This window comes from Phascolarctos cinereus, unplaced genomic scaffold (assembly GCF_003287225.1).
Source record: "Phascolarctos cinereus isolate Bilbo 61053 unplaced genomic scaffold, phaCin_HiC Scaffold_3;HRSCAF=262, whole genome shotgun sequence".
Lineage (NCBI taxonomy): Eukaryota > Metazoa > Chordata > Mammalia > Diprotodontia > Phascolarctidae > Phascolarctos > Phascolarctos cinereus.
In genome coordinates, this window is record NW_027555736.1 from 109,947 (window position 1) to 130,438 (window position 20,492).

Consider the following 20,492-nt stretch of genomic DNA (forward strand, 5'->3'; position numbering starts at 1 on the left):
TTAATCCTGTGGCAGAAGAGCCCAAGAAGATGCACAGGAATGTCAGGGGTGACCTGCCTGCTTGGGTTCCAGTCATTCGGTCAGCCAGAGAATTAACCAATAATGTAAGGAAATTATTTTTCTCTAGCCAATAGCTCAGCAATGTTCAGACTCCTTAAGAGTCTGCCTAATATGATGGATGTTCTAATAAACCTTGTCTTTGGCTGAAAGAAAGCTTGGGTCAAATTCTTTCGGACAGGACCCCTGTGTTGTGATTTTGGGATCCCAACCTCCCCACACCCCTAAACCTCAACAGAAGCTAATGACTCCATGGGACACCAAGAAATAATTAGACAAAGTCAAAAGAATTAAAAATAAGAAGAAAATGTGAAATATTTCATTGGAAAAGGAATTGACATAGAAAATAGATTGAAAAGAGATAATTTAAGAATTATTAGACTACCTGAAAGCCATGATCAAAGAAAAATCCCAGACATCATATTTCAAAAACAATCAAGGAAAACTACTCTGATATCATAGAACCAGATGGTAAAACAGAAATCAAAATCCACCTGAAAGAAACCTCAAAATGAAAACTCCAGGGAGTATCACAGCCAAATTCTTGGAAAGGAGTAATATTAAGTGTATCTGTTTCATATCATAATGCAATAAAAATTGCATTCAATAAAAGACCATGAAAAGAAAAAAGGAAATTATTTTTCCTAAGATTCTTCTCCTGTTCCCCGGGTGATACCTAGAAAGGGGGAAACAGCTGCAGTCTCTGCCTCAGCATGCCTGATACTGTGAAGCCCCATCCTTTGAACATAGATAAACAGCTGTAGGTGCCTAACCAAGAATCCACACAGATTCCTCACACCAAGCCCCACCAGGATTTTCATTCTAGAAACTGATGGCTTGTGGGGAGTGGGGGCCAGGAGGGGTAACACGGAATTCCATTGCTCTCTCCTCTACTGCTGAAAGGTTTCAAAGAAGTCTGTTCAAACTGTGAAGAATTTAGGGGGTTTGCAGGGTGGGAGTGAAGAGAAGCCTAGGGAAGAGGAAAAAAGTCTTAGTGCCCAGATTTCCTGGTGTCAAGAGTGGGACCAAAAGTATCTTCCAACACACAGAGTCTAGTTAAGTGACTTAAATGGGGTGGGGGGGTGGGGGCAGGGGAAAGCATGCCAAGGGCATTTGAAATGAAATAGCAGCTCGCCAGGAGGAGTAAAACATCCCTAGCCTCAGGACCTTGGGTCCAGGATGACAGAGAATAGACAGATAAAACACACCCTAGGTCAAGAAAGAAGGTGGATTTGGTCATTATTCCAGGGAGAGTGCATTCCAGCGCAGTGGCCTCATGCCCATGGGAGGAGGGGAAGAGGTCTCTGAGTCCCAGAGATATTTTTCCTTCTTCAATCCCCTATACCAAATCAAGACAAAAGGGTGCAGCTCCTAGCTTTGGTCTACTCTTGACCCAAGATCTTTATGGCACATATGACTGTTCCCCTCCGGAGAAACCTAAGTGCCCTAAGACACTCAGATACCCTAAGTTCCCTAAAACCACAGCTGAAGGTTATCAGGAAAGGTCCATGCCAAGGGTCAGCACTCACACCCTAATACTGGGGAATAGGCTGGTCCCGGCCAATCAGTGAAAGCAGTGGAGCTGAAGCTGCTTGGACCATAAGAAATGGATCTCAGCAGATGTAGAAAAAGGGGAAGAAAACCGAGAGCTGAGCAGGGGTATTGAAGCCTCCCACACTTGATCCTGCAGCACAGATGAGGAATCTTTTTAAAAATCACATGTGGCCATTTATGCAAAGGGTGAACAAATAAAGACCCTGCCCAGAGAGGAAAAGGAAGGAGATATCCTTGTCTCCTCTCCTAGGGCTGCTAGCCATGGGTCCATTGTGTGTTGACCCTAGCTTTGCAGCTTCCTTTATCGAAAACATTTAACAGTATTTGTAAATGTCATTGAAATTCACATTTTTTTCCTCTTCAGAAGGATAATGGCTTCATATTAAGCGCTCTCTTTTTATCCATTTAAGTATTAGTGGACCAATTATTTGGGTAAGTGCTAGTCCAGTGCCTGGCACATCTTAGGTCCTTCATAAATGCCTACTTCTTTTCCTCTTCCCTGGAAGTCTAGAGGAGTCTAACCATCCTTGGTCCTCTCTGATAATGATAAAACAATTACATGAAGAGTGCTAACTTTCTCTAGGCTAATATTGGCCAGTTGGGATCATAGCCTGTTGGAGTCCCTCACCAATATGGCTATAACCTGGGCAGAGCCTGTGAATGGTGAGTAGGAATCAGAATAGAACAATATGAGAAGAGGGGGTTGTATTGCCCTTGAAGGATGCAGAACCCCTTGCTGCCCCCAAACATCTCCCTGAAATGAAGACCTGTCTTTGTCCTACCAACATTCTATCACTGTTACTGTGAGTCCTTGAAAACTCCTGTTTCTCAAGTATTAAATGTGAGACTAACAAAGATGTCAATGGGGTGAAGGATGGCATGCAATTTGGTGGGTATGAGTCAGCCATATATTTTCACTGATAAGAAATTACAAAGAAAAAACAGTATCTGGATATCAGAAAAAGTTGTGTGATTGAAAATGAATATGAGCTGATCATGTGATGGTCAAACTGTCAAAGGGCTGGTGTGATCCACTGGTGTGCGTGAAGAGTCAAGAGAAGCCCCAGCCCATTGGGAGAAGGACATATGGACAAGAGTCAGGTGGACGGGGCAGCTATCCACATTGATAATGAGATCCCAGGTCCACTGGACAGGAGGAATGTGGGAGCCAGACATTTCAGAGCTGTCCACAGATCTCTGATGGCCTGATCAGAATCCCTGGAATTGGAGACAATAGAGAAAGTGCTTCTCTGCCCTACAGCTTCTCTCTGGGTAGTGGGTGATAACTGTCCAATGCTACGCTGGCCTCTTTTCTTGAGAGCCTCACTCTCTTATCCTAGTGAGGGCCCTGTCCTGCTGAGCCACAGTCATGGGTCACTTCCACCACCTACTTGACCACTTTTGTTCCTTCTCAGGGGCTGCACAGTGAAGCCAGGGAAAATCACACAACTGTGCTGATTGGGTTCACTACAAGTTTCATGTGACACAACCTCAATTGGGGCCTCGCTACTGAGCCATCTGCTTAGAACCTCCTAATGACCTTCCTCTCCCACTCTCCACAGCAGTTCTCCCAAACCTCATCCCTCCTCAAACTTCCCATGGCTCTCCCTGCCCCTACCCTTTCAGCTGAAATCCTGGTCTCATATGTCTCTGGGGCCAGTCTCTGAGAGTCCAAAGTAGGGTTATTCCTCCTCATCTCATAGCATCCAGAGGCCTTCTGCTGCTCTCTCCTCCATGCCTGTCTCCTACAAAGAGGCAGACCTTTTCCTTCCTAAATCAACCTGCCACCTGTGAGAGTGATTCTGCTCCATCCCATCTTCTCCAGCATGCTGCCCTCCCACCCATCTGCAGTCTGTCTGCTTTCTGCTGCCCACAGACTACCTTCGTCTCCTCCATCCCTAAAAACCCATCTGTCCATCTTGCTGTGGTCTTACATGTCTCCTCCCCTTTCTCTCCTTTTCCAGACCCTAGGCAGGCTGGCTCCCCGCCTCATCACTCAAGGGAAGCAGCTCTCTCCAGTGGTCTCCTAATGGCCATATCTCCTGGCCTTTTCTCCATCCTTGCTCTCCCTCCATGACTTCTCTGCTGTCTATGACATTGGCCATCACCCTTTCTTTTTCTTATTTATTTTTTTTAATTAATTTATTTATATTTAGTTTTCAACATTCACTTCCACAAGATTTTGAGTTCCAGATTTTCTCCCCATCTCGTCCCTCCTCCCATCCCAAAATGGCATGCATTCTGAATACCCCTAATCTGCCCTCCCTTCTATCTCCCCCACCCTTTTCTTATCACCTTCCCATTTAATTTTCCTGTAGAACAGGATAGATTTATTTTTTTTAATTTTATTAATTTATTTTGATTTATCAACAATCACTTCCATATGCTTTTGAGTTTAAAATTTTTCTCCCCCTTCCTCCCCACCACCCTCCCCAAGATGGTGCACAGTCTGATATAGGCTATATATTTACATTCCTATTAAACAAATTTTCACGTTAGTGAACTTGTAAGTAAAAATTGAAACCAAGAGGAGGAACCATCAGAAAGAGGAAACAAAACTCAACAGAAGAGAAAAAAAATGATAGCGATTCAACTTGGCCATCACCCTTTGTTCAAGATACTCTCTGCTTTAGGCTTCCACACCATTATCTCCTCATTGTCCTCCATCTCCTTTGAGAGAGCTTCATCCAGTCATTCCCACCAACAGTCAGTGTCATTCAATGTTCTGTCCCAGGGCCTTTCTCCTTCTATACTCTTTTGCCTCCCCTGGATTCGGCTACCATGTCTATCCTAGTGACTCCCAGATCTACTTATCTGGACCTACTGTCTTTTGTGGCCTCTGTCTCAAATCTCTAATTGGCTACTAGATATCTCAAATTGAATGTCCTCTAGACCAGAAGTGTCACCAGCCTAAAGTGGCATTGGGAAATGTTTAACAAAATAAATAAAAATACAACCTAGATAACATGAATTTGGGGTCTTCTAAGTCCATCTGTGCTGGAATAAATCTTTTCTATTTGGGTTTCATACTCCTTGCTCTAGAAATTTTAGATTTAACACATCAGAACCTGAACTTATTCTCTTTTCCCCAAACCATCCCCTCTTCAGAATTATTTTGGATGGCCCCACCATTCTCCCAGCCCCTCATGTTCACAACTTAGGTGTCATCCTGAGCTCCTCACTCTCTCCCCCCTATATCCAATCCATTGCCAAGGCTTTCAAATACCAGCCCCCCTTGTCTCCTTTGAAGCTGCCCCCACCCTGGGGCAGACCCTTATAACCTTGACCTTGAACTATTGCAACAGCTGCTGGGAGGTGGGGGGGGTCCACCAGCCTAAAGTCTCTGCTCCCTCCAGTTCATCCTCCACTTAGCCACTGAAGTGATTTTTCTAAATTGCAGGTCTTAGCATATCACCCCCCTACTCAATAAACTTCAGAGGCTCCGTATCACCTCTAAGATCAAATACAAAATGCTTTCTTTGGCCTTCAAAGCCTTTCATAACCCAGTCTCCTCCTCCCTTTCCAGTCTTCTTCCACCTCCCTCCCCAACCTGTTTTCTGTGCCAGTGACACTGGTCTCCTGGCTGTTCCTTGAAAAAGACATTCCAACTCCCAACACTTTCCTTGACTATCCCTGTTCCTGGCTGGCTCCTACCCTCCCTATCTCCCTTCAGGTCCACCTAAAAGCTCACCTTCTCCAGGAAGCTTTTTAAGCATGCACACACACACACACACATACACACACACACACACACACATACACACACACACACACACACACACACACACACACACACACAAGCACACCCCCTGCTCCTCCCCCAATGCTAAATGCCTTCTCTCTGCTGACCCTCCCATCTCTATCTTGTTTCTATGTCATTGTTTGCACATTTCCCCCTTAAGACTATGAGCTCCTTCAAAACAGGGACTGTTTGTTCTTCTAAGCGCTTGGATCCTCAGTGCTTAGCAAAGTGCCTGGCCTATAGGAGTTAATGATTGATCGATTTTATTGACAGTAAATTTAATTATCTTAATAAAATTTTATTGACTGACTTACTGGATGATAGAAAACTTGAGTTGCCTTGCATTATTATAATATAACTAAACTAGAAATTCTCATTTTAAAGAAGAGGAAACTGAGACCCAGAGAGCATCAGTGACTTTGCCAATTCAAATATTGTGCGTCTGATTAAGAGAGAGAATTAGGGTCAGATGCCTAGTTGTCTGATCTTGGGATGTTCTCAAAGGTAAGTGAACCTGGCCAGGCTGAAAGGTGGGCAGAATCACTCTGTTCCCAGGCCTCCTGAGCCTCCCCTGAGCCTTCACCTGGCTACGAGGACACTCACCTGTGCAGGTGATCCAGGTCTCTTCCGCTGGGCTCATGTATTTCTTCCCCCACGATGCAGATGGGCATTGCCAGAGGGAGGCAGGCCCATCAGGGCACTGAATGTCATTAACCCAGGCAAACCCGGAGATTGCCTTGTGGGAAGGGGCATCTTGCACAGTCCCATTGTCCCCGCAGCCCAACTGACCACACACCAGCCCGGGGGTGACTGCAGTCATTCTACTTTTGCCAACACTTCCCCAGCTCCCATTGTAAAAGACCTCCAGGCGTCCAGCACAGTCCTGAGTACTGGTATCACTGTGCAACCTCAAAGCCAGGACCCCTAGAAAGAAAAGGCATTAGTGATGAAAGAGGTTTCCTGAATAATATCTGGGCGTAAGATTCCCTCCTTCTGCTCTGGTCGGTTCCCCAGGAGCTGAGACAACTGCAGCATGTGTCCCTGCATCATGATGCCTCCTGAAGGAGTTGGGGCTTTCACCATAGAAGGTCACTTCCATAGTCAGCTAAGCCAGCTTCCATACCCCTGACTTTACAATGACCTCATCCAGGCATCTTCTAAGAAACCTCTCCTTTTTCACAAACGTGAGGACAACTGAGTTTTGGAAAGACCTTGTTGCCTCACCCCTCACCCTGCTCGCCTTGGAAAATTATATGTTATTTGTTATACAGTTATTTCATAGAGAATTATTATACATGAAGACAGCAGTAAAACTCACATGAACTACATTGTAATGCTTTGCTACATGTAGCCTTATTAAGATAGCACACGTAGGTTTCATTTTTTTTTAAAAATAATCAATAACTGGTCTGGACATTTCCAAGTACAATCCTTTACAATGACTAGTCTGGGTCCATTTATTTTTTTACCCTGCTCTGGGGGTAGGGGCTGGTTGCTACTTTCTTTGATTCTGTATTAACCAGTGGGGATTCTTTCTTTTTTTTTAATGGCAGTTATAAGTGTTCTAGGAAATCATCAACTACAAGAACCTTTTTCCAAATGAAGAGACTAAAACTCAGAGAGTTAAGTCCAGAGTGATCCAGGGTTGTCCTCATTACAACTCTGCACCTCTTCAGATTCAGTCCAATGTCGTCTCACAAACACATACTAAGGACCTGGTTGGGGGGTGGGGAGGCTGACCAGGAATGATAGGAGGGCATTTCTCCCCATTGAAGTACTTGGTGATACCAGTTGGACAGATAGACTTCCTATTGAAAGAAGGCTGCATGGGAGGAACTGAGGAAAGAGAAAGAAAAGTGGGCAAAGGCATTGTGACCATGATCCAGACATCTTGGGGAACAGATTCCACTGGAGGAAGGGAACTGTAGCTGGACTTGGAGAGCTACAGAGAGAGCCAGAAAAATGAAAGGAAAACTCTCTCCCATCCAGCTCCTGCCTTCATGCTAGGGCATTTCCACATGCCAGCTGAGGCTCCCTCGAATAGCCAGCTTCCCAGTTCTTCTCCTCAGCCCCTTGACTCACTCCCCCAGTTCTCTCAGCCACATACAGAGATGGCCCCATCCTGGATCCAAGTCCGTGAACTCTGGAATTCCTTTATCTGACCACAAGTTTTGATCATTCCAGCTTTCCCAATGCCTTCAATCCTTAACGTTATTCTTCCTCTTCCTTGGGACCTCCATGTCCTCCACCTCTCAGGCAATCAATGGTTACTCTACTCATTTTTTTCAATTCAGCCCTTTGGGGAACCAGGGCTACTCTATACCATGCTCTACTCTCTAATCCCAAATTTCCCCTTGTCCAGTCACCCTTCACACCTTGCTAAACACCAGTCCTTAACCAGTCCCATCATCTGCCTCTTTCACTCCTATTCACGTGCACATATATAACCTATAACAGATGGCTTACCATGTTAGATGGTGGAGGGAAGGGAGGGAGGGAGGGATAGAACTGGAACTCAACATTTTAAAAAGAACAAATGTTAAAAATTGTTTTAACATATAATTTGGGGGGAAATAAAATATTACTTAAAAAACCAACAGAACACCTGCTCACGACTTGCTGCTGAGAAGGTAAACTTCTAGGGGGCTCTTTGTGTAAGGGCTAGAGCCACCCCCACTCGTCCCCATCCTGCCCAATCCCGGTGCTGTCAATCAGACTTTGCCCATGACTTCAGGGCTGAGGGGCTGCAGGGGGGCTAGGGTCCCAGAAACCCCGCCCCCAAGGTCAGGATTAAGTATAGGGCTTCTCCCTCTGCAGTGAGCCGTTCTCTTCCTCCCTCCCTCTGCCCTTCCTCCTTTCATTGACAGACCTGAGCAGATAACTCCTGCGTCTTCTTTATGACGGCAGTTATGGCGACCCCAGCCTCGAAAAGGACATTGCCACACCTGGGATTCATCCCCAGAGCACTTCAGATCATCGAGCCAGATGGGCCCTGATCCTCCTCCAAAGTGGGCCGAAACGGTGGCATTCAAGGCCCCTCCACAGCCCAGCTGTCGGCACACTACCTGGGCATCATTCAGGTCCCAGGAGTCGTCACAGACGGTGCCCCAGGAGCCTTCGTGGTAGAGTTCCACTCTGCCAGCGCAGCGGTCTCCTCCGTCCACGAGGCGGATCTCACGGATCTCTGCAAGGAACGATGCTTGGTGAGACTCAGCGCTGGCTTGTAGGGCCTCACACTCACTGGTTCTGAGGAGTTCTCCCAGTTCTCACCTGAGCATTCCGTAGAATTCCTCGAGCGATAAGTAGCCCCGGCTGGGCTGTGCAGGGAGTCGCTGCATGGGGCCCATGTTTGAGTCCGGTTTCCTACAAACATGTATCTGTTCAGCCCTCTGTCGGACATACATGTGGAGGGTGAACAGGTTGGCCAGTTGAGGGGAGTAGGAAGGGGGAGGGTTGAGTGGAGGATGTTGTCCAGCCCAAGCAAGAGCATTCTTGTTCTTCGTGGTCCGTCTGAATCTTTCCCTGCCACAGGGAAAGCCCCCTGCTCCTGGGAGCGACTCCCTGCCCTCCCGTTCCCTTCGCCTGTGATTCCCTGAGGCTCAGGCTCAGGCCACCCTTTCACCCTTTCTTCCAAAGGTGAGTCCTCTGCCCCTGGATTATGGCCCTCCAGTCAATTCCCTTTTGTTACCTGAACATATCACTGAGGCAGTGTCTCCACTGGTACACGCAGGAGCCCCCAGAGCAGTCACAGGACAATCCCCCAGGTGGTGCTCCATTCCTGAGCAGTGAAATATGTGACCCCAGATCTGGCCTCTTTCTTCTCCCAAATGGGCTCCTTTGGGAATTGAGAGAGCAACTCCACAGTCAAGCTGATTGCAAAGGACATTGGCATTAGCCAAATCCCAGGAAGAGTCACACAGGGCTCCCCAGCCCTCTTGGATCTGAATTTCCACTCGACCATCACACCTAGAGCTTCCAGCAGTCAGCCGGGAGTCCATGTACCCTGCAAAGGAGACAGTGTCTTGGACTAGAGCCCGGAGCCAAGTTCTGTTGAATGGGGCTGGGCCAGTAGTTCAGAGGGAGGTCTAAGCATAGGTACGGTTAATCTGAGTCAGTGGGGCTACCTAGAGAGTAAACCCCTCGTTCCCAAAGGGTCTGCGGAAGAAGGGAAGCCCTAGAAGGGGGCATCCCAGTGAGGGTACACTGGGGACGATGACCCAAAGCAAGCCGGCGGAGAATCACGAGACAAGACAAAACAGATATGGGAAGGACGGCGCACAGCAGTCCCAGATATCAGCGCCTGGGCCAACCAAGAACGAAGCAGAGGTGAAAGAGAAGAGGAGGGGAGAGAGAGGCAATGCGCTCTCTGATTCTCACGAGAGCAGATGACTCCGATGTCCCTGCCGTCAGTACAGCTGTCCTCTGGGAGGAGCACCCTGGGACACAGCGACAGGTGGGACTCGTTGCCTTTGCACCTGAGTTCTTCATCCAGTATCTGTCCGTTTCTTTCTCCAAAACGAGCTGCCTCCACTACGGAGACAAGGGCACCACACTGAAGCTCGCTGCACAGCACTTTGGCAGTGGGGAGAGGGAAGTCATGTGCACAGATGGAGCCCCAGGTGTCTTTGTGTTTCACCAGAACTCTTCCTGAGCAGGGAAAGTGCCCTCCAACCAGCTTCGGCTTCATGTGCTCTAGGGAACAAACAGGCTTCATTCAGAATTGGTCCTTGAGATTCCAGGGCCAAGAAAGCAAGATGGACAATTCCACTGGAGACATTATATGACCATAGGCAAGTCCCTGATATCTTTCTTTAAATATTTTATTTTTCCCCAATTACACATAAAAACCATTTCTAACATTCGCTGTAACGTTTGGAGTTCCAAATTCTATCCCTCCTTCCCTCCCCATCTCCTTCCTCAGGTGGAAAGCAATCTGATATAGGTTATATGTGTGTAATCATGTAAAACATTTCCATGTTAGTCACTGTATCACCTAATACCTTAGTCTCTGCGTTTGACCAAGCACCGGGGGTCCTTAGGACAATAGGTGGGAAAGATGAACCATAGCTAGAAATGTAAGTCACTCTCATTATCCTCCTGCACCTCCCCCACCCCATTGCTCCTGTTCCCTGCCAGGCCATGCAAGCTGAATTTGAGAAAGAAGGAATTGTGGGCCCTGCTGCCCTGTGTGATCACCTTCACTTGGTGCCATTTCATCAACAAGCATTTACTGAATAACCCCTCTGTGTGCAAGATTTTGAGGAGTGGGAAGAAATCAGTGTTCCTAAAGAGCTGACCATCCCATGGGTGATGGTGGATAAGCCAAGAGCCCACTCCTTATGCCCCTTCAGAATATGCTTAGCTGATGATGCCTCCCCTGTGAGCTTCTGAGCAGGGCACGGATTCTGTGACTGTTTTGGTTCCATTCAGCACATGGTGAAGAGAAAGTCTACTCATTGGCTTCTGAGATAGAAGTGATTATGTGTACACAGAGGGATGAGCCTCCTCTTCATGATGGTGAGTGAGCAATAATTTAGAGGAGCCTCTGGGTGTAGGGAGAAGTACAGCCACGGAGAAGGGTCATGAATATGTGGCACCTCTCTCCCTTGCCTATTTGCATTTGTTTGTCTTTGGAGTACAAGACTAGTCTGTGACCTTATAAGTCTCAAAAGGTCAAGAGAGTAGAAACTGACCAAGATGGTGGAGAAGGAGGAAGCACTGCAGCCCACAACTACTCCAACAAAGGCTTAGACAAGCTCCAGACCAAGTACTCATTGGGAAATCCAAGGAAAAATCATGATGAGTCATTTTTCCAGCCCAGACTGGCATGAGAATACAGACCAAGGAATACAGACATTGGAAGCAAGATTTAGCCAGGAGGGCACAGCATGGGAATACTAAGCAGGGGGGTTGGGACTGTGCATTGGGCAGGAGAAGTTAGAGCTACAGGCCAAGCAGGCCTGATACAGCACACAGAGAAGCTGGGTCACAGATCCAGTATAGAGAGAGGAGGAACCATGCACTTCAGAATGGTGAGCTAGACAGTCACAGGTCTGAGGCTATGCACCAGCCAAGAAGCAAGAACACAAGAGAGTAACAAGAATGTGACTTTGACCTAAAAATGAGGTCTTAGATTCAGCCCCAGGCCTGCTCTGAGACCTACAGTTGAATTACTGGGACAGATAGCTCAGATGAAAGGGGTGGCCTTCAATCTGTCTCTGAATCTGCCTCAATTTACAGATGGCTAATGGTGGCCGAGGCCAGCTGCAGTCTGTTGGAGCTCCAACCAGGGCCAAGCAGGTGGTTATACTGCTCAAACCCAAACCTTGTCAGGAACTTGTAAAGCTCGGATCACTAGGGCAGGGATCAGACCTGAGAGCTTATCAGAATAAGACAGCTTTGGACACACTAAAGGTTTGCAGGTCCCCAGACTGAATCTCCCTGAAATTCTTATACAAGACTCAAGACATTCCCTCTAGAAATTTACCAAGCCTGGACCTAACACAAAGTCCTAATTCCAGAAGTAAGGTTGGAAAAGTGAGTAAACCCAAAAGAATCTCACAAAGCGCTATTGGGATGACAGGGATAAGCCAGAAAAAGAGAGTGACTCCAAAACATCTACAAGCAAAGCCTCGAAAAAAAAAAGTTCAGACACAAGTTCAACTAGAATTCCATCAATGGGAGTTTGGTACTGGTTAAGAGATAGGCTAATTAGTGGAACAAATTAGGTACAAAACATACAGAAGTAAAGAAATATAGGAGACTGGTGTTTGATAAACCCCCAAACCCCAGTGACTTGAGCAAGAATGCAGTATTTGGCTAACCCTAACTGAAAACCTGAAAAGCATTCTGTCAGATATGAGGCATAAACCAGCATCTCACACCATGTACCAAGATACAAAGATACATGACTTCAACACAAACAGTGACATCATAAAAAATTAGTAGAGTTAAAAAAAAAGATTGCCTTTCAGATCTATTGATAGAAGAGTTCATGACCAAACAAGAGATAGAAAGGATCACAGAAGACAAAAGGGATAATTCTATTATATTCAATTATAAGGTTTTTCCACAAGCAAAACCAACATAGCTAGAATTAGAAGGAAAACAGTCAACTGGGCAAAAACATCTGTGTAATGCTAGGTGACACAGTGGATAGAGCACTGGGCCTGGAGTCAGGAAGACTCATTCTCCTGAGTTTAAATCTGGCCTCAGACTCTTACTGGCTGTGTGACCCTGGCCAAGTCACTTAACTCTGTGTGCCTCAGTTTCCTCATCTAGCAAATGATCTGGAGAAGGACATGGCAAACCACTCCAGTATCTTTGCCAAGAAAACCCCAAATGGGGTCACAAAGCATCAGACAAAGCCAAAAACAACTGATGAGCAAGTTTCTCTGCCAAGGTCTCATTTCCAGCACATATTATGGAAATGCCCCTGAGATGTCTGTTTTCCATAAGTTACCTTACCAGGGAGATGCACTGGATACAGAGTAAGTCTGTTTGCTGAAAGGAGCCAATCAAGGAGCCTGCAATGAGCCCAAGTTTTGCTCACTCCTAGATATCTTTGCTGGGGCTCATTAGCTGACCTTGCTGAACTGTGTCCCTCACTACCACCCCTCTATCCCTGACCAACTGGCCCAAATCAGCCTTGCATTCAACTGTTCCTGCAAAACATTCTGCTTCTCTGCCCACCTGTTCCTGGGAAAGATTGTCCATTCTTTTTCCCCAACTCTTCCCTGAACCTCTTCTTTGTGGCTTTCAAGCATAAATCAACCCTGCCCCTCCTGGACTATGGGCTCCTTTATACCTAGTAAGGGGGCAGGAGGTGGGCCTCAGCACTGGGGTCTGATTTCCCTCCTAATAAAACTTTTCTGCTTTCAACCCAGCTTACACTCCTCTGCATTTTGAGGGGTGGACTTCACCTGGCTGACTATATGTATATGTGTGTATACATATGTGTATATGTATGTGTATACACAAACATATATATATATATAAACATATGTATATGTATACATACATATCGGTTGGACAATGGTTAAATAAATTATGTTACTTGAATTTAATGGAATACGTCTGTGCTCTAAGAAATGATGATGGGGATAGTTTCAGAGAAACCTGAGAAGACTTGTATGAACTGATTCAGGGTAGAGTAGAATCCCTACAAATTTGTACAATAATGATGACATTGTCAACACAAATGACTTTGAACTTAAGAACTCTGATTGACACAATGACCACCTGTGATTCCAGAGGACCAGTAATGAGACATGCTACCCACCTGCTGACAGAGAGCTGATAGAACCAGGCTGTGGGTTACCATTTTTTTGGATAAGGCCAATATAGGGATTTATTTTGTTTGACTATGAGTACTTATTACAATGTTGTTGTTGTTGTTGTTGTTGTTGTTGTGTGTTTTTCCAATAGGAGAATGAATGTAGGAGGGAAAGAAAATGAATTTTTGCTAAATGAAAAAAAAGTTTTGGTGGTAGGGCACAGGTGCAGTTTAGGAGATCCATGAGGAATCTAGAAACTGGAGTCCATGCCAGAGTTTGCCAGCAGCTGAGGCAATTAAGGCAGCAGCAGCAGCTCCATAGGCATCAGTGGGTTCACTCTAGTCCACCAAGGAGAGACTCCTCTAGTGGCTACACCATCTTTAGAAGTGAACTGCATGGGGCAACCACTTGGTGCCAGCTGATTTAAGCATGATCCAAAAAAGATGTAATGGAGGGAAGAATGTGTCTCTGATGCTGGGGGGGGGGGCACTGTAGCTCTTACTAAACCCTCTTAGAAAATATCCTTTTCAAAAACTAATTGAGATTAGTTGACTAAATGACCTGAAGAGGAGAATCACCGAGTCAATAATATGGGACAGATAATGGTCATTTATATTGGGGAAAACACAACAGAATGGGGGCTCAGGCTGAAGCATTGCAGAAAAACCCCTTCAGATATATCCCCTAGAATCCTGAAGGAGAGTTGTAGCCGGCCCTGAAGAGCAGTCTGTGTGAGCTAGTCTGGCTAAAGCTGGTCAGGAGGCAGAGTAGTCACTCACTGGCCAACTGACCCAGGCCAGCAGACAGTTGATCTCTGGAGGCCAACATGCCATGTCATACAAGCAGGGGAGTGACCAGTGAGTGCGTGGGCTCTGCTGTCCCCAAAAGTGGATTTGGTGGTTGGAATGCCTCCCATCATTGACTGTGTCACTGTGTGTTTCTCCTTAACTGTGGGGTGGGGGTGGATGTGAGCACGTGAAGTTCATGCTCCATCCTGAGTGCCCTCCCTGCAAGTCTATCCTCCCTGTGTTCCATCCAGGGGGTGTATTGTCTCTTTCTCTGGAGGCCTGGAAATGGGGCAAGGCTGGGTCTGGCAGGTTCTTCCCGAGCTTCCCCTGAATCCTGCGAGCCACTAGACCGACCTTAAGTATACGCCTCCTACTCTACCGTGTCCCAGTGGGTGACAGCAGCACAAGCTCCTCCTGCTAAGTGTCAGGCAGGGGTGGGGCGCCAAGCCCTAGGCATCCAAATGGAAGCTGTGATGGCTCCCCAGTCCCTCTATCTGGGTCAGGCACAGTGTCCTGGCAAAGGGGGGTGTGGCGGCTCTTCAGGTTGCAGGGTATGGACAGGAATTTCTCAGGAAGGGCCAGGAGGTTTCTGCTTCTAGTGGAGGGTCTCTGCTCTACCCTAATGTTATCTGGAGCCTAGTTGACATTAACTTAACTTCCATAGCATCATCTAGGACCCTCACCACAAGTCCTGAGGCCTATCGATGTTTCAGATCCAAGGCTTGGGGTTGGGTTGTCTCTGAGGACTGTGGAAATGGGTCTGGAGAGCCAGCCCCAGGGCTCAGAAGAACAGTGGTCACTTTGGGGATTAGTTGCTATGCTCAGTGAGGCTGGAGCTGAGCAGGGTCTTAAGCCTCTGGCTTCTGGGTCCTACGGGCAGGCAGTGGATCGCAGACACAGCACAATCTCCTGTGTGTCTGGGACCAAGACTTACCTGAACAGATGACTCTGGATCCGGAGCGGCAAGGCTGTTCTTCCCACCACCAGCTCTTGCAGTCCCAAAAAGATGACTCATTCCCCTTGCAAGTGACGCTGCTGAGACCTCTGTGCATCATCACCTTTTCAAAGCCGTCCTTATGGGAGATGCTGACGGCAGACCCACATTCCAGCTGCCTGCACACCACCGCAGCTACTTCCATGTTCACTGCCGACTGGCACACAGTGCCCACCAGCCCCTGCATTTGGACCTCCACAGTCCCGGCACATTGACTGCCACCCCCAACAAGCCTCAGCTCCAACTCATCCTCATCTGTAAATGAGAGAGATTTCCATCATATAAAAGATCTCCTAGAACCAGACGTTTTAGACCTTGCTCCCTCCCTTATCCCTGCCCCCACATACACAAGCACACACATGAAAATTGGAGGCCCCACCAAGTCTTGGCACCTCAGGTGGGTTTCCTGATTGTGTCTGGCCTGTGGATAGGTGACCAGATATGGGGTGGATGCTTTTCCCCTCCTCCTTTTTTTTTTTTTTGAGGCAGTCAGAATCACACAGCTCATAACTGTCTAAGGCTGGATTTGAACTCAGATCCTCCTGACTACAAGGCTGGTACTCTATCCTGAGCCACCTAGCTGCCCCTCTCTTCCCTCTGGATAGTTGCTTCCTTCTTAGTTTAGGGACAGAGGATCATCACATAGAAGAAGCTTGCCAGATCCCATGATGGAGTCAACCAGCATCTCTGCATGGATAGTTGGTGCTGAATGTGAGCTTTGACTGTGCGGTTGGATTAGAGCCACAGGACTTTGACAATGCCACTCTGTGAGGGTGTGCTTAGAAAATATTGGTAGGATTAGATAGAGTTACACTTCCTCTACTTCCTCAGTAGAGTCAGGAGGTATGGGGAGAAGGGGGAGAGATCTGCATGGATTTGCCCTGAGGGTGCGATGCTGTCTGCCTCAGCCCAGACTGTGATCTCTGCACTGTCTTCCTCTGTTGGAATGGAAGCTCTTGGAGGACAGGCCTCCATTTGTATGCCCAGTGCTTATGCCTGGCATATAGTAAGTGCTTGGTAAATGCCTGGTAACTGGCTGACTGGTCTCCCTCCTAGAAGAGAGGTTGAAGGAACTGGAGGGACATCTCCCCCCACTCTTTATTATTCCTGACAAAACAAACCAGACCAGAAGTGAGATATCAAAGAAGGGAGTGAGGGTCTGCAAGGGGGAAGGCCGAACTTGACCTGGTCAGGAAGCTGAAGAGTTAATTTGGGGTCTTCAAGAGGAGGAGAGGAAGAAAAAACCAGCAGCATGAGCGGAGTGAACTAGGGGAACAGGAAGCTTATCCTGCCAAGGCAAAAGGTAACTGCTCTGAGGAGGAGGGAGCAGCTGCCTTCCCTCGTGGGGCCATGAAATAGAGCCCAGAAGGTGTCGGGGGCGGGGGGCAGACCGAGGGCGGATAGCCATGGCAATCCTGCCAGGGGCACCGAGGCAGTGGTTTGTGGCTCTGATAAGAGCAAGAGAGAGGGCTGAGGTGCATTTCCAAGACACCCCAGGGCACCTCTCCAGACTCATCCAAACAGCTGGTACCTACATGCTCCTGGTGAGTCATGTGGATAGAAAGCACACTCACTGCCAGACAGATCTAGAAAGTATTGTCGCAGATTGTGAAGTCTTGGGCAAGCAAAATGAAGATTACTTGGATCCAGGCTATAAAAAGAACACTGAATTGGGGGAGGAGAAAGGGGGTCACTAGTTGGCCAAGAAAGTGGGGTCTGGGAACTGGGTTTGGACCCGGGAACCACGTCTGAAGGCCAATTCATCATAGACAGGGAGAGAACGGTTTCCCCTGAAGTCATCCATCTGACAAAAGGGCTTTTACATCGCTAAGGCAGGGGAAGAAGATCAGCTATGCGACCCAGCAAGCTAGAAAGGAGCTACAAAAAAGGAAAAGGGTTAGCAGTTGATACCCCCAAATGTTTGAGAAAAAGCTCAGTAATAAAACCACTGGCTTCATTTCGCCTGAACACAAACGTCTGATGTTTAAAGAACCAGCAAGCAAAGGGCCTGGGGATTCTAATTCAAGGAGGCAGATTTGGTCTGATAGGCATCACTGAGATGTGATGGAGTGAAACCACTGCTTGGAAGATGGTTCCAAACAGAAGTAGCCTTGGCAAAAGAAACAGGATGGAGGCAGGGGGAGGGGAGAAGCATTCTCTCTTCAGAAGGCAGTTCAGGAACCAGAGTAGGGAGAGCCGGCGGAGACAGGTAGGTGAGGGTCCACAAAAGGAGAAACAAAAGTGATTTCATCATTAAATGATGCTCGAGAGCATCTAGGTAAGAACAAAGAAGCGACAAAGAGCTTAGGAAACAAATCCCAAGCCTGGCAGGGGAGAGTCCTGATGCAGAAGGTGGAAAGAGGAAGGGAACAAGCTTCTATTAAGCACCTAATGCACACTAGTTGCTGTGCTGTGCTTTACCATTCAATAGTGGATCTTAATTATCTGCTCATCTGCTGGAATTCTCTCTGCCAAAACCAGAATAGTTAATAATTCCTTGACTTGCCTGTGTGATCCTCTCAGCTAGGCTTAGCAATGCAGGCCTAACTCCCTGCTACCAAGGATGCTGAGGCTGCTGGCTTGCTTGCGTTCAGAGATTCTGGCCTGTAGTAGTGGGCCTAAGCTGATCTGTTGTCTCTACCAAGCTTGGCACCAACAGGGGAAGAAGGGGGGCCTAAGTCAGGAAGAACCAACCAGATCAGAAATGGAGCAAACCAGAGCTTCCAGGCCAAAGCAGGATTGGGTCTGGGAGGACAATCACTCGCTTGGACTTGAACTGGTTAGCATTGATCTCCATGATTTGGATTTGCTGGGGAGGATTACTAACATACTAGATAAAAGACAATCTTGGCAGCCCAGGGTACTGGGCTGAAATCAATCAGGATAATTGTAAGGTCTTAACCATGGTCCAAAAAAATCAACATCAGAAGTACAAAATCAGAAAATAGAGTTAGACCTAACAAAGCAGCTAGCAAGGAAAAAAAAGATCTGGGGGTTTGATTGGATTCAAGGTTGAGGCTGAGAGTGAGGTGAAGTGAATTCCCCAGGGTCACACAGCTAGCTAGCAAGTGAGGAAAGATTTGAACTCAGTCTTCCTGGCTCTAAGTCCTGTGCTCTAGTTACCATGCTCCCTTGAGGCCATAAGCTGGAGAGTAGCTAGAAGAGGCTCCCAGGATGGAGAAGGTCATATAAGGATTGGCTGAAGTAACTGAACCTACGTAGGAGAAGTCAGGGCGGAGAGGGGTCGAGGCAGAAGTGGAGTGAAAGGCCCACTCTGTGGAGGAGGACTCCCTTCCTGGGTCTCCAAGGATGAAGCCAGAAGCAAGGTATAGAAATGATGTCAGGGGCCCCACCTGGAATGGCCTGTTCCAGGACAGCATGGGCTCTCTTTCCCCAGCACAGGCTGCCTAGCCATCTGCAGACTAGGGAAGAGGGGCCACACCTCTAGATGATGTTAATTGGTGGCTTCCTAAGGAGGCCACTGGATGGAGGAACCTCTCAGCTCTCCATATCAGCCCTTCTTCTGATGTCCCTAATTTCTGGGGGACTCCTAAGTCTGTCAGGCACTGAGAAGTGGCTCCCTCCAAGAGATGAAGGGGAAGTCAAGCACAGAAGTGACCACAGGAGTGGGTGGTCCAGCTTCTCAGATGGTCTGCACAGTGGCTTCTGCTCTGTGTCCTCTCTAAGGTCATCAGGGGCCATGACAGTGGTACCTCCTCACACTCAATCCTTAGGTTCCTTAAAAGGCCATGTGGCAGAATAGACAAGGTGCCAGACTTGGAGACGCCAATCCTTCCTAACAATGGCACCATGGGCATGTCAGTGAGTGCCTTCCTCATCCACCATATACCTGTTAGTAACTGCCTCACAAGGCCTCTGGGAGGGGCAAATGAAGTGCTATCAGTGTGTCCAGTGTTATTACTTCTCCAGAGCATTTGGTGACTGAGTCCTGCTCTGACGTTGCCTTCCCTTCTGCTTCCTTCTTGTTGGCGCCACTGCCCAGCCCTGCTCTGTTTCCCAGAGATTGATGACCTCAGGCCTCCTGCACACATAGGTGTCCAATCTTCATCAGTTAAGGGATCAAAGGCCATTCTTCACTTAAGATCTGCACCTTAGGGTTACACTTTCCCCCTTTCTTAGACCTATGAAAGTTCATTTTTCCTGTCTTAAAGTAGGTGGTCCTAAGGTGAAATGACAGTGGGCAAAGTTTTCGGAGACACGGATTTGACTGGATACAAGCCAAATCCTGTTCCCCACGAGAGCTGTTCTGAGGTCCAGCACTCTCCTTCCAGACGGGGTAGGTTCTTCCTCCTGCGAGGTCTTCCAGTAGAGGTGAGGTTTCTGTGTTGTCGTGGAGATCCCTTCATGGGAGGGTGAGAGTAGAAGGCCACTACGGTCCCTTGCAGCTCTCAAGTTCTAGGGCAGGAGCAAGGTGAGGAGCTGAAGCAGGCAGCCACCTGGCCTGAGAGTCCGAGACCAAAAGGGAGTGGAAAACCAGCACACTCTGGCTGTTGGGGGAGATGAACTCAAAGAAAGCAGCATATGGAAGACTCAAGAAGAGAGGGAAGGTTTGAAAGCTGAAATTCCCAAAACAGATGATGAGACCAAGAGGAGTGCACTGAACAGACACCCTGGAGAGTGCTCGGAGACCCCATCCATCAGAGACATCTATGAGAGATGGAAGAAGCATCTGGGAGATAGGGACAAACGTGGGCTGGCCAAGTGACTTCACCACTTGTGTCTCGGCAGCTCCACACTAAGACGACAGATTATGATGAGGTGTTAATTGGCCGTACTGGAGAGTTTCCACACTGAGGGTCTCATGGACTCAATTATTGAGGCAACTAGTTGGTACAGTGGATGAAGCTCCCAGCCAAGAGTCAGAAAGACCTGAGTTCAAATCTGGCCTCAAACACCTAGTTGTTAGTTGTGTGACTTCCCGTCCCTTTATCATCTCTATCCTAATGATTCTCAGGTCTACTTCTCTGGCCCCAACCTCTCTGCTCACGTCCAATTTCTCATTTCCGACTGCCTTTCAGACATCAAGAACCAGACATTTAGTAGACATCTGAAACCCAACA

At 47.6% G+C, this 20,492-nt stretch overlaps 1 protein-coding gene across 8 annotated transcripts in view; it reads right to left on the bottom strand.

Moving 5' to 3' along the window:
• Nucleotides 1-20,492, bottom strand: part of LOC110198680 (scavenger receptor cysteine-rich type 1 protein M130-like) — a 42,972-nt gene that overhangs the window by 10,266 nt on the left and 12,214 nt on the right. For all 8 annotated transcript variants that reach the window (XR_013485129.1, XR_013485128.1, XM_078150655.1 and 5 more), the window contains exons 6-11: nucleotides 15,352-15,666; nucleotides 9,731-10,045; nucleotides 9,042-9,356; nucleotides 8,624-8,716; nucleotides 8,223-8,537; nucleotides 5,957-6,277 (exon numbers count right to left, since the gene is read on the bottom strand). Coding sequence is in view for 6 of the 8 variants with exons in the window: in XM_078150655.1 (XP_078006781.1) it covers nucleotides 5,957-6,277; nucleotides 8,223-8,537; nucleotides 8,624-8,716; nucleotides 9,042-9,356; nucleotides 9,731-10,045; nucleotides 15,352-15,666 (1,674 nt within the window). In the remaining 2 variants the exon portion in view is untranslated. The remainder of the gene's footprint in view (nucleotides 1-5,956; nucleotides 6,278-8,222; nucleotides 8,538-8,623; nucleotides 8,717-9,041; nucleotides 9,357-9,730; nucleotides 10,046-15,351; nucleotides 15,667-20,492) is intronic.